The 12,589-nt window shown below is 46.2% G+C and overlaps 6 protein-coding genes across 6 annotated transcripts; 4 read left to right on the top strand and 2 right to left on the bottom strand.

The window, feature by feature from the left end:
- Window positions 1-652: 652 nt before the first annotated feature.
- On the bottom strand, window positions 653-3,027 carry SJAG_04055 (heat shock protein S). Its single transcript, XM_002175140.2, has one exon. It carries the CDS (start codon window positions 2,757-2,759, stop codon window positions 816-818), a length of 1,944 nt encoding a protein of 647 aa, XP_002175176.1. The 5' UTR covers window positions 2,760-3,027; the 3' UTR covers window positions 653-815.
- A 1,065-nt stretch (window positions 3,028-4,092) lies between these two features.
- On the top strand, window positions 4,093-5,252 carry SJAG_04056 (suppressor 3 family protein; the record flags this gene model as incomplete). The annotated part of the gene is made up of 3 exons (XM_002175141.1): window positions 4,093-4,250; window positions 4,373-4,479; window positions 4,585-5,252. 3 exons carry the CDS (start codon window positions 4,093-4,095, stop codon window positions 5,250-5,252), a joined length of 933 nt encoding a protein of 310 aa, XP_002175177.1.
- A 254-nt stretch (window positions 5,253-5,506) lies between these two features.
- SJAG_04057 (hypothetical protein) lies at window positions 5,507-5,980 on the top strand (the record flags this gene model as incomplete). Its single annotated transcript, XM_002175142.1, has 1 exon — window positions 5,507-5,980. The coding sequence occupies one exon, from the start codon at window positions 5,507-5,509 to the stop codon at window positions 5,978-5,980; it is 474 nt and encodes a 157-aa protein (XP_002175178.1).
- A 182-nt stretch (window positions 5,981-6,162) lies between these two features.
- On the bottom strand, window positions 6,163-8,352 carry SJAG_04058 (membrane anchored protein Mac1). The gene has a single exon (XM_002175143.2). The coding sequence runs from the start codon at window positions 7,987-7,989 to the stop codon at window positions 6,559-6,561; it is 1,431 nt and encodes a 476-aa protein (XP_002175179.1). The 5' UTR covers window positions 7,990-8,352; the 3' UTR covers window positions 6,163-6,558.
- Window positions 8,353-9,514: 1,162 nt separating this feature from the next.
- Window positions 9,515-11,338, top strand: SJAG_04059 (acyl-coA-sterol acyltransferase; the record flags this gene model as incomplete). Its single annotated transcript, XM_002175144.1, has 3 exons — window positions 9,515-10,972; window positions 11,096-11,190; window positions 11,299-11,338. 3 exons carry the CDS (start codon window positions 9,515-9,517, stop codon window positions 11,336-11,338), a joined length of 1,593 nt encoding a protein of 530 aa, XP_002175180.1.
- Window positions 11,339-11,688: 350 nt separating this feature from the next.
- On the top strand, window positions 11,689-12,501 carry SJAG_04060 (phosphoadenosine phosphosulfate reductase; the record flags this gene model as incomplete). Its single annotated transcript, XM_002175145.1, has 1 exon — window positions 11,689-12,501. The coding sequence occupies one exon, from the start codon at window positions 11,689-11,691 to the stop codon at window positions 12,499-12,501; it is 813 nt and encodes a 270-aa protein (XP_002175181.1).
- Between the last annotated feature and the right edge of the window lie 88 nt (window positions 12,502-12,589).

Below are 12,589 nucleotides of genomic sequence, written 5' to 3'. Positions count from 1 at the left end.
GTTAATGGACCAATCAGGCGTCAAGTTTTTTTTTGACTTTTGATGTCGGTGATAAGGTGTAGCTGCTGCAACACCAGCCGAACAGAGACACTAAATGAGAGTGGTGGACGTGTGTAATCACCAAAGGAGTGGCAAGCCGTATCGAAGAAAACACACGCGATGCTTAATCAAGGCCGAATGTGAGGAGCGTTAGTAATGGACGGACACGGTTGTTCACTTTCTCCTGGCGCAAACAAAGGGGTTTTGTTAGTTGGCGGCGGCTTTCGCGAGCCAGACAGCTAGGAGCGATAAGTACTCGATGTTGTCATCGGGCGTCACCCGCGCGTATGGCCGAAACGACGCGTCCTGTATGGTGAGTTGCTTGTCGGCCAAAAAGGAAAAGGGTGGGGATCAATGAGAGGACAGAGAGGAAGGCGATTCAAATGGAGTGCTGATGAGTGGCCGAGGAAAGGAAAAAGCCCGTCTGTTTGAATTGCTCGCTAAGAAAGTTGTAATGATAAGCATTGACGGCGGTAAGGGCCACATGCGGTACTAACAACGTCGACTCGCACCACAACGTCAGTGCGATAGTTCGAAACGGACGATGCCTTACATGTCGCACACACAAACACCCCGCTAGCCAGTATTAAGCACGACAACTATGAATCCCAGCACCCGATCCACCCACCGTTGTTAACACTCAATTAAATTCATTAACAGTAAATTAATCATCAAAACCAATTAAACCCATTCATACCAGAGAGTTTCGTGTTTATCGATGCTAGCAAGCATCATTGATTGTCAAAGGTGCTGCTGTGCTTAGTCGGAGACACACCTTAGTCCACCTCTTCAACCTCGGGACCATCAGCACCACCACCAGGAGCGGCACCACCGGGAGCACCGCCAGGCATGCCACCAGGGGCGGCACCGGCACCAGCACCGGCGCCAGCTTGATAGATCTTGGCCATGATGGGGTTAGCAACACCCTCGAGTTCCTTTTGTTTGGACTCGAATTCCTCCTTGGTAGCGGTCTGGTTGCTGTCGAGCCACTCGATGGTCTCCTTGACGTGCTTTTCAATGGTCTCCTTGTCGGAAGCGTCAACCTTGTCCTTGATGTTGCTGTCCTCCAAAGTGTTGCGGAGACTGTAGGCATAGGACTCCAGGTGGTTCTTGGCCTGGATACGAGAAGCTTCGGCCTCGTCCTCAGCCTTGAACTTCTCAGCATCAGCGACCATGCGCTCAATCTCTTCCTTGGAAAGACGGCCCTTGTCGTTGGTAATGGTAATCTTTTGACTCTTACCAGTACCCTTCTCCAAAGCGGAGACGTTCAAGATACCGTTGGCATCGACATCGAAGGTGACCTCAATTTGAGGAACACCACGAGGTGCAGGAGGAATGCCGGAAAGCTCGAACTTGCCCAGAAGGTTGCAGTCCTTGGTGCGGGCACGCTCACCCTCGTAGACTTGGATCAAAACACCAGGCTGGTTGTCGGCGTAGGTAGAGAAGACCTCGGACTTCTTGGTGGGGATGGTAGTGTTACGCTTGATAAGAGGAGTCATAACACCGCCGGCAGTCTCAATACCAAGAGACAAGGGAATGACATCAAGAAGAAGAAGGTCTTGAGTCTTCTCAGAAGTGTCACCAGTAAGAATGGCAGCTTGGACGGCTGCACCGTAGGCAACAGCCTCATCGGGGTTGATGGACTTGCAGGGCTCCTTACCGTTGAAGAAGTCAGAGACCAGCTTTTGGACACGGGGAATACGAGTAGAACCACCGACCAAGACAATCTCGTGGACAGAGGACTTGTCGATCTTGGAGTCGCGGAGGACCTTCTCAACGGGCTCCATTGTAGCACGGAACAGGTCGGCGCAAAGCTCCTCGAAACGAGCACGGGTAATAGAGGTGTAGAAGTCGATACCCTCGAACAAGGAATCAATCTCAATGCTGGCCTGGGCGGACGAGGAAAGAGTACGCTTGGCACGCTCGCAAGCGGTACGAAGACGACGAACAGAACGAGCGTTCGGGGAAATATCCTTCTTGTACTTACGCTTGAACTCTTGGATAAAGTGGTTGACGAGACGAGAGTCGAAGTCCTCACCACCCAAGTGAGTGTCACCAGCAGTGGCCTTGACCTCGAAGATACCCTCGTCGATGGTCAAAAGAGAGACATCGAAGGTACCACCACCGAGATCGAAAATAAGAACATTCGTCTCGCCGGTGTTCTTGCGGTCCAAACCGTAAGCGATGGCAGCAGCAGTAGGCTCGTTAATGATACGAAGAACATTCAAGCCGGCAATAAGACCAGCATCCTTAGTAGCTTGACGTTGTGAGTCGTTGAAGTAAGCGGGAACAGTGATGACAGCGTCGGTGACCTTGCCGCCCAGGAAGGCCTCGGCGGTCTCACGCATCTTGGTCAAGACCATGGAGGAGACCTCCTCAGGCGTGAAGGTCTTGGTCTCGCCCTTGAACTCGACCTGAAGAAGAGGCTTGCCGCCCTTGTCGACGACCTTGAAGGGCCAATGCTTCATATCGGATTGGACCTCAGGATCGGCGAACTTGCGGCCAATCAAACGCTTAGCGTCGAAGATGGTGTTGTGGGGGTTCATCGCGACCTGGTTCTTAGCAGCGTCACCGATGAGACGCTCAGAGTCGGTGAATGCAACGTAGGAAGGAGTGGTACGGTTACCTTGGTCATTGGCGATGATCTCAACGCGGTTGTTGGAGAAGTGACCAACACAGGAGTACGTAGTACCCAAATCAATTCCGATAGCCTTACTCATTTTGTATGGAAATAAAAAGTGCAGCAAACAGTACTTGTACTAGTAAGCAGAATTAGGTTTGTGTGTGTTTTTCGCACGCAGATAGTCGTTAAAAGTCGTAAAATTAATGAATGATTTGCAAAAAAGCAAATTCACTTGCGTATAAAGAACTCGAAAAAAAGAGATATGCAAGTTGCAAGAACAACCAAAGGAACTTGAATTGAAGCTGTTTTGGTGAAATGTGATGGTGAAACGGCTGCTGCTGGGCTGCTTTTTATACCTGGATGCGGATTCTCGAAGCTTCGGTACCCTAACCCTCGTGACATTCCAGAAGAGTAATCGGCCAATCAGCGAAAGGCAGAGAAAAGCATAATCGAAGCGACCCCACAGAGCCGCGCAACGACGCGAAAGTGCGAGAAAAACTGCTGCGACTTTGAGGACGAGCCGGGACGTAGGTGGCGATGTGCACAAAACATTGGTCGCTCGAATCGCGTTTTTCCCGTCACAGCAGCGAGCCCAGTGTTCTGAAACCTCAAAATGCGATCGTGCCCACAACCGTTTTCTCGATCCCTCGCTTCGTTTCATACGATTTAATGACGTTTTTGTTGGTTCATCCCGTTTACAAGGTTCGACGTCATTTTCCCGAATGTTATGGAAGCACGTATGACGTTTATGGGAGCCGATCGGTGGGAAATAGAGTTTGTGGGGTCACTTCACCAAGGCGCTAGAAACGAGTGAAGCGAGACAGGGACGAGTGTACTGTTGAATTGTTTAAGCAAACGTTCTTGACTCTTTAGTACAGTTGTTACAGTTGAGTGAATTCGTTGTGCTGCATAGTGTCGTCTGTCACGCCCTTACACTTTTTTTATTCTTTTTTTTTTTTTTTTGTATTTATTTAATTAACTTTTTTAATTACTTGTAACTTACTAATTTGCTTGGTATCAAATACTATTAGCGGTTAGTCTTTCTTTGTTATTGCAGGCAAGTTCTACTTGTTACTATCAATGCTTCGTTGCCTTCATAAGCCAATTGCTGTGATACATTCCTTTCCTTTCTCGCACTGTTCTTTGTCAAGACCAGTCTTTGTTCGTCCATTCATTGTTAGCTGCCGTCCCTTTTCCACTTCTTCCACCATATATCTCTTCATTAATCCTTCTAGTTTCCCATTCTGTTCATCATCACTAACCAGACATTCTCTTAACTGCTAGTTGCCGCCCAATGGCTTCTCTCACTTGCACTATTCTCGCTCATTCCTCCTAATTCTGCTGGTCTAGTGTAGCCCACTTCCCCCACACATCCCACTTATGCACCACCTCCGTTCAATATTCCAGCACGAGTCGTTGACCGTTTCCTCATGGTGCCGTTTGATTCTGCAGGCAAGCGTGTCCCATGCAAGTTGGTCGTCCGAAAACTCCCCGCCAATCTTCCCGCTTCCGTGTTTTGGGACTCGGTGAAGCCGTGGCACGAGGCGATTGAACGAAGCCGGTTCCATCCTGGTCATCTACAACCCGAGTAAGTTTGTTGGGGAACATGCTGCTGCTGTTGCTACTGCCAGTGTCGTCAAGAGCAGCTGCGGCTGCTAAATGGTTTTATATTTATATGTTAGGAAATTTCCGACTAATACTGGTGTGAAGAAAAGACCTTGAAGTACATTCCTACGCGATCCTCTTGTTTAAATCACCAGAACAAGTGACAAGCTTTTTTCTCCATTATCAGAATCATGCGTTTGTAAACAAGAACAGTATGTATACACTCCATTCGAAGCTCCTCTGAGTATATGTTCGCCATACTAAGTGAAGCATCTGACTGTCCTTTCTCAGTGTACTAATACTAACACGTTCAATAGACGTTCGCTATCATGCTTCTGTTGCAGTAGCCCCAAATCAAAAGTGGGTCGCTCATGGGCGAAAGGATTCACGGATGGGCACCTTGGAGGAGGATGAGGATTTTATTCAATTCAAAAAGTCACTAGAGTCCGCAGAAGCGGATTCTTCCCTAAAACCCAGCTTCCCACTCGCCCCAGAAGATTCAGTGGTAACGACCGAGCCCGTGAAAACGACAACGCCGTTACTTGAATACGTCAAGGCAAAACAGCAAAAAGCCCAGGAACGAGCTCAACACCGAAAGGAAAAGGCCCGTCAGAAGAAATTATCTAAGCAACAACGTAAGCAACAACAACAAGACGCTGCAGGCGGTGAACCCTTAGCCGCAAAATCTTCGGGTACGAGCGCGCAAAGCATTTCGATAGCAATTCCAGCCGATGCAACTTCAGCCACTGCAAATATTGCTGATAATGCCTCAAGTGTTTCAATTGAATCGCCGTCCGTTGGTTCTATCCCTGCCGCAACTCCCTCTTCCAAACCCTCTGCTGCTCATAAAGGTCCACGCAGGGCGAATAAAAAAACAAAAAAACAGTCTGCTGAGTCCAACGTGGCTTCCCAGTCGCTAAATCCACCCAAAAAAAATGCAAAGAAGAAACCGCGACCCAAACGTGTTCCAAAGTCTACCACTTGAGAAAGAAAAGAAAAAAATGACTACTTCGTTCAATTGAACTGTCTTACTGAAGAGTGACTTTCTCATGACTTCTGTACATAATTCTCATTTACGAGCTGCTAGTGTCTGTGCTTTCACACGTACTGACTACTCTTCTGCAATCCTGCTATTTTATTTGTTTACATTTGGGCATGGTTGCCATGCCGACAAAGTCATGTAAACAAATATAAAAAGCAAGCAATTGCAATACGAGACACAAAAACAACGCACATTCAATGTCGGAAAACTGTCTTTCGAGCTCTTGCATATGGTCGCCAAGCACTCAAGGCCTTAACATTCGGCTTCCATTTCATGCATCCGTGCAACCATGCCTACAGGAGCTGAGTCCAAACTTATTCTCGTTCTTTTCAGAGCAGAAACGAAGCGTGCTTACGGGAAAGAAAATTGGTGCGAGCAACAAAAAGCCGGTTCTTGTCCAGCGGCCGGTCCTTGTTTGCGAATCACGGGGTCGTTTCTCCGCCTTGGCTAAACTGCTGCCCGAAGAATGCGATCCAGTTCATGAGTTACTGCAGGAGGAGACAAAGAAGGTTGTTGTGAAGCAATTGAGTTTGCGCACAGACACGCCCGAGTCGGGGGTGCATCAAAAGATTTCCGACTGCGTGCGGCTATGTCGTACATCATCCTCAGAAAATCAAGAGCTTACTCGCGATATCGCCTTTGTCGTTTCACGTCTGCTCCCTCTTGTATGAACTTCATGTCTCCTCCATTCGTCTCTCATTTACGCATTTAAACGCCCCTTAATTCCCTCTCCTTGCATCCCAACTTACGCACAATCTCTCCCTTACGTTCGTCATGCCATTTCGTTTTTTCATGGATAATAATATCCCAAGTGGATCCTTCTTTGTTATACCTCTTCTTATTCACTTCTCTTATCCCAATGCTCCGATAACACGTTACGCAGTAGACTCACTCAAAACTCCTATCTGCAGTAGTAATGGAAACTAAGTATATCCTATTACATAACAAGGGCCCAGCCTGCTGAAACACATGAAGCAACAAAAGAAATACAATCAAACCCGTATGAACAGCGTACACGAGAAAACATGCACTGTGTAGTACATCACCGACAAGACGCGCGCAGCACATCTCGTAGAGCTTTCCATGCACACGTTTCGGCAAGGCAAAGACTGCACGTCAGAAAAAGAAAACAAGAATGACAAGAACTAACCGTAAGACAACAAAAAATCAACTAACGGAAGAACACATGCTAAGGGGAGTTAGGGGTTAAAATGGCAATCGCACTTTCGGGTCACAGCGACTCGGCAACCTAGTAAGGTCCATGGTTATTCATGCCCGCCCGCGGACGGTAGGGCTTACGAGTCGGCAGCTCAAAGTCCGCGTTTCCCGAAAGCGCGTCCAAAGTGGAAGAAGTAACTGGATGCTGGTCAAATGATGCTGGTGGTTGCTGTTGTGCCGGTGGTACTCGTCTTTGCGGACGCGGCCGGGGAGCCCCTCTGCTGGCATTGCGCATATTAGGAGCCGCATTAGGAGTTCCGTTGAGAGGAGAGCGACCGGGAGGAGGATGCATCTGGCCACGAGGCCGTTGAACATTCTGGGGTCTTCCACGAGGATGCGAATTGGGATTGAAAGCGTGGTTGTTGGGCAAAGGACGAGGACCGGTGTTAGAGGGCGAACGGCTTCTTGGAGCTGAAGCCGCACTACGTGACGATGGCTGAGGTGGGACGGCAAACACTGAGGTGCTGTTCTGGGAATGAGTACTTGGAGCAGACACCTTATTGTTGACGGCATTAGCAGACGCGTTGTTCGGCATAGCAAAAGGAGAACTCGTTGGCTGAGGGGTGTGAGTCGGCGAGTAGTCAGAATCACGGAACTCTTCATATCCAGCCAGGGAAACATTAGCATGCTTATCCGGTGAACTGCTGTAAGAGTTGATAATAACACTTTCGCGAACCACATCCGCGGACCCCTTGTGGTCAACGTTAAGTGACGAAATGCTACTGGCAGTGTCGAGACGCGTCGCAGGGACGGAGAGCTGGTCATTGCTCCGCGCGGCAAAGTGGGGAAGCGTTGCCTTGGCCTCGTTAAGCTTGGCATCAAGCGTAAGTGGGTAATTGGCATCAGATACTTCATCCTCATTGTAGACGGTCTTCTCCTCCACTTCCCGTACTGCTGCTGCGACCTTCCGTTCACGTTTGTTAGCACGCGCGATAGAGACATCACGAACTGACAGGAATATGATTGCGAAAAATTGAGCAGCAATGGCACCGGCAGCAATGTGAGAGGGCCAATTGTTGTGGGGAAGGAAGAGAATAAGTTCGATCACATATGCCAGTACAGAAACAAGCATAGCGAAGACAACAATTAGGATGAGGAAGATGCTCAGACCACGTTTCCGATTGAGACGCTGAAACAAGGACAATACAGTAAAGAAAGATGCAATTAAAGACATGCCAGCACCGACAATGTGCGCGATTAAAACCTTCGTAAATGTCAAACGAGTTGCCTCTTTTTTGAAATAAAAGTTGCTCGTTTCCGACTCCAATTGATACCCAAACGAAGTGCTCGAGCATACAGAGGTATTCAGATTACAATAGCCAAAAATACCAAAATGTATATTGTCAACAGCTGCCAAATGAAGAGCCTCAGTTACTGGAGATGTAATGCAGCCAAAAATGAGCATAGTCATCGCAGCCATTAGCAGCACAAGGGAAACGAAACCGAAGGCGTTGCGGATCATAATGTTACAAACAAAAAGGACAAGGAGAGAACAACGATGAGGAGAATCTGCGGATTAAGATATCAAAGAGAACGTTTCTTGGGAACGTCGACTAATAGAGTATTATGGAAGTGTCCCACAAGAATCACGGAAGAATGAGTACAACGATGCAAACAAAAAAGGGAACGAAGAAGAAACGGGATGAAGAAAATGACCAATCCGGAGAATGATTAATCGGCCACTGAGAGGACTTGAGAGGAAAGGAGCCCAGGTGAACCCTTAGTCGATTGCTCTCACAAAAACAGACCAGCAAGCTGAAAATTGGTGTTTGGCTCTGGTTACGTTAATGCGACTGCTTTCCTTTACTGAAATACTAAATTGTCACTTACTGCACTAAAGAAACAACCCCCAGCCATGCTCGATTAGAGATTGGGTTGCGAAATTTTTTAGCCAATTATAGCCGAGAAAAATGACGTTTTTAGCACATGAAAATCTAAGTGACAACCCCACCAATCATAGGCGAAATTAATTTCGCCTATGATTACCGGGGTACGTGGGGATCAGTAACCGTTAAGCGCGGTTGCAGTAACAAATGAAGGGAAATTGTAATGCGCATAGCTCTGTTTATTTAATCATCCATTTAGTATGTCTGAATATTGCTAGGAGTATGCTTCTCACGTTTTAACTTTAAAAATTGGCTTTCTTTTTTTCAGTCGCATTAAGCGAATAGTACGTCATCAGTAAGCGAAATGCGTCTATCAGTTTCGTTTCGTGCCTTCAAGCTGGCATCAAAAAAATGCTGGTATATGTTTTTATCAAGGAGCGTTTCTTTGTTGTGGATGTTTATTTTTTTTTCTATTCTCGACTGTACGGCTTCGCTACAACGTCGCCCTTGTCGTTCGCCATATTCGCGAAATACAATTAAGATTCATGATGTCATTGTTTTGGCAAAGACGCGCATTTAAGCTTTACTACGCGATTCGCGTCGCAAAGTCAAGAGAATGCATCGCGCATGCTTAATATGCGCGAATAAGCAATTCATCAAATAGTAATTACAAATTCGTTGATCCTAATTGTGTTGTACGTGTCGTTTATTTTTTTGTTAGTTTTGAATTTAGAGACTATTTAGAAAGTGGCTCCTAGGGCTTTGGATGACGTAGCAACCGTTCCGCCCAGTGATTTCATGTCGTTCGACTGCTGCTAACAACACGACGCGTTTGTCAGAACGCATTTCTCCCTTTACCACATTTTTCACAAAGTGTACTTTACATTAATTTCATAGCAAGCAACTAACTTTGTAGACTAACTTGATTGAATTGGGAGAACTTGTCTTTCTTTTTTTAACGACTTTTACGACTTTTTACGACGAAAGCTTCTTATATTACGACACGTTAGGAGCACGAACAACTCTTATTGCGCTACAAGCATTCTGAGAAATATATTTTTCTGTTGCTTAGAAAACTGAACCTGTTCATTGCGAAAAAAACAGTTTTTTTTTTTTTGGATAAGAAAGGACTCGTCCAATTTACTCAATTGTCCGTTCTCGATGTCCTCTAGCAATTCTACAGTTTCTACAAGCTCTAGTAAATCACGGCATGAGGTTCACCCCAGTCGGGAGGCATTGATCGCTCTCCACGCTCCTATAATTACGGTAAAGGACTCAAAAGGCGAAAAAGTAATCGCTTCCTTTAACCTTAGTACTTCCAGGAATTTGCTCCTGGAAGGCAAGGTGTATCATGACTACAAGTTTCAAGAAAGTAGGTCTTTTTTGGACGAATACACTTCCTGGGACAATTTTGAAAAGAATGACTTTCATGGGTTCTACGTGCTTTTTTGGATTGCGGTCATCATGTGGATGACTCAAATTTTCGTACAGAATTATTATGTGACTGGTCTGCCGGCTGACTTTCGGTTGCTCCGTTCCTATAGTCGCCCGTACAAGTCATTGTTTCTTTCAGATCTCATTATGGTCAGTCTCTCTGTGGTTTCTTATGTATTACAGCGTCTCATCGTGATGGGGAAGTTGCGATGGGAAGGCACGGGCAAGCGGATTCAGTATGTTTGGCAAGGCTTCTACTTGCTTGGTAGCGCAATCTGGATGAAGTACAAGCAATTCGGCATGGGTCCTGGGCTCTACTTTATTTTGCATTGTGCAGTCATGATTATGAAGCAGTATTCTTACTCGCACCATCTCGGTTTCATTAGCGAAGCCGCACGCCTTAGGGATAAACTACACGAAAAACTTCATGCAATTCGTGCAGCTCAGCGGGCAGCCGAAGAACAACACGGGGAGTTGCAATGCGAATGCATTTACAATAACGACAAACTCGCACGCTCTATGAGTGTGCAAGCCGTCGATGATTTGTTAGTTCTTCATTGCAAGTACTTGAGCCGACAGTTACGAAGTGAAAGCGGTAACGTTTGTTATCCTCACAATGTAACTCTGAAAAACTATCTTGACTACCTTCTCGTTCCCTCTCTCGTGTACTCGCTTGAATTTCCACGGGTCAAGACGTTTAGCTGGCGCTATTTGGCAATCAAACTTGCCGGCACGTTAGGTATTATTGTTGTTATGTTTGTCATTGCCGAAAAATACATCGAACCTCTCTCTCAATCTTTAGCCGATTACACTCTTAAGGAACGGTTCGAGCGCGCCCCATTATTTCTCTTTGACTTGTTGTTTCCATGCATAGTGCTCTACTTTCTGACCTTCTATCTGATTTTTGACTGTATTCTTAATGCATTTGCAGAGATAACACACTTCGCAGACCGAAGATTCTACGGTCTGTGGTGGAATACAGTTACTTGGAACGAGTTTTCCCGTGAATGGAACAAGCCCGTGCATGTATTTCTCCTTCGACACGTCTACCATTCCTCTCTTGTCTTCGGAACCATTTCTCGCTCCAACGCCGTGTTTCTCACCTATCTTGTATCTGCCCTTGTTCATGAATTTGTTATGTTTCTTACGACGGGGAAGCTCCGCTGCTATATTATGTGCATGCAAGTATGTACTTACATCGGTGCAATACAAAAAACTGTACGCTATGGTACAGATTCCTATTCAAATTGCACACGACCAGTTTCACCCTCTGCACTTCTTTTGACACTTTGTTGCTAACACTTACAGCTTCTCCAAATACCTTTGTATCATCTTTCTCAAACGAAGCTACTGAAGAACCGTCGCCTTTTCGGCAACGTGTTTTTTTGGGTAGGTTTATTTAGGTAAGTCCTATCACAAAACAAGCGATATTCAGATGACGAAATTCCGAACTCGGAATTTTCCGACATCTTGAGTTCGCAATTTATTCTCTTACTAACCAACGTGTATAGTGGCCCTACCTTTTTGTGTATCCTGTACATGGTGTTTTAGGCCCGGGGCCTGTTGGCTCCACCAGGTGATTGCTAATCACCCAAGGGTTCGCATCAGATGAACCACGAATTGCGAATTCGTTTATTCGGGACGTTTCCGATGATTTTCTTTTTAAGCTGATGATTGACCTCCATCCGCGAACAACCGACCCCTTAACATTTAGTTCATTAGTTTTTCCTTACGGAGATTGGCCACCTCGGAACCCCTGTAACTACTAGACGGAGGAAAAATTACTCGCCTGTGAATTGAAAATAAATACACTGCATTGGATTGGACAATTTGTTGAATTAAACTACTCTTTCATCATCTCCTCATACATATTAAGGAAAATTAAGCACACTTCACACAAAATGTCTTCTTACAGTGATTTGAAAGCAGATCAATTATTCCAAAAGGAGCACCTTGCCTTTCTCAACGAACAACTTTCGCACTTAGAGCCTCCCGAGGTGCTTCGTTGGTGTCTAGTCACCTTTCCTCGATTGTTTCAGACCTCAGCATTGGGTCTGTCTGGTCTTGTGATCACGGACATGCTTGCCAAAATGGATCACTCGGTCCCCCTTATTTTTATCAACACTCTGTATCATTTCCCCGAGACCTTGGATTTGTTGGAACGTGTCCGTCAAACTTATCCCAAGCTTACTGTGAACGTTTTTAAGGCCGATGGTGTGAAGGATACGAAGGAATTCGAGGAAAAGTTTGGAAAGGAACTTTGGGAGCGTGACGAGATGCAATACGACTATCTCGTCAAGGTTGAACCCTCCAGACGCGCATACAAGGAGCTCGGCGTGCTTGCCGTGTTTACCGGACGTCGTCGCAGTCAAGGAGGCGAAAGAGGTGATCTTGATATTCTCCAAATTGACGGCCCTGTTTTGAAAATCAACCCTTTGGCCAACTGGTCGTTTGAACAGGTTATGGGTTACATTCGTGAACACAATGTCCCATACAATGCACTTCTTGACCGTGGCTATCGGTCTGTTGGTGATTGGCACTCAACTCAGCCTGTAAAGGAGGGTGAAGATGAGCGGGCTGGTCGCTGGAAGGGAAAAGTAAAGACCGAATGTGGTCTTCACAGTCGTCCCGATAGCAAGTTTGCTCAGTATGTAGCAGCTTTGCAAAAAAAGAAGGCTGAGGAAGCTGCCGCCAAAGCCGCTGCTGCTCAATAGTCTTTATGTTTATATATGTTTTGTCTGTCTTTTCAATCAATATGTGATGTGTTTAAACTGTAGAACTCAATTTGATAAATACTGAACT

The sequence above is a fragment of the Schizosaccharomyces japonicus genome, assembly GCF_000149845.2.
Source record: "Schizosaccharomyces japonicus yFS275 unplaced genomic scaffold supercont5.2, whole genome shotgun sequence".
Taxonomy (NCBI): Eukaryota; Fungi; Ascomycota; class Schizosaccharomycetes; order Schizosaccharomycetales; family Schizosaccharomycetaceae; genus Schizosaccharomyces; species Schizosaccharomyces japonicus.
The sequence above is the reverse complement of the archived record's forward strand: the minus strand, read 5'-3'. Positions and strand labels throughout refer to the sequence as shown.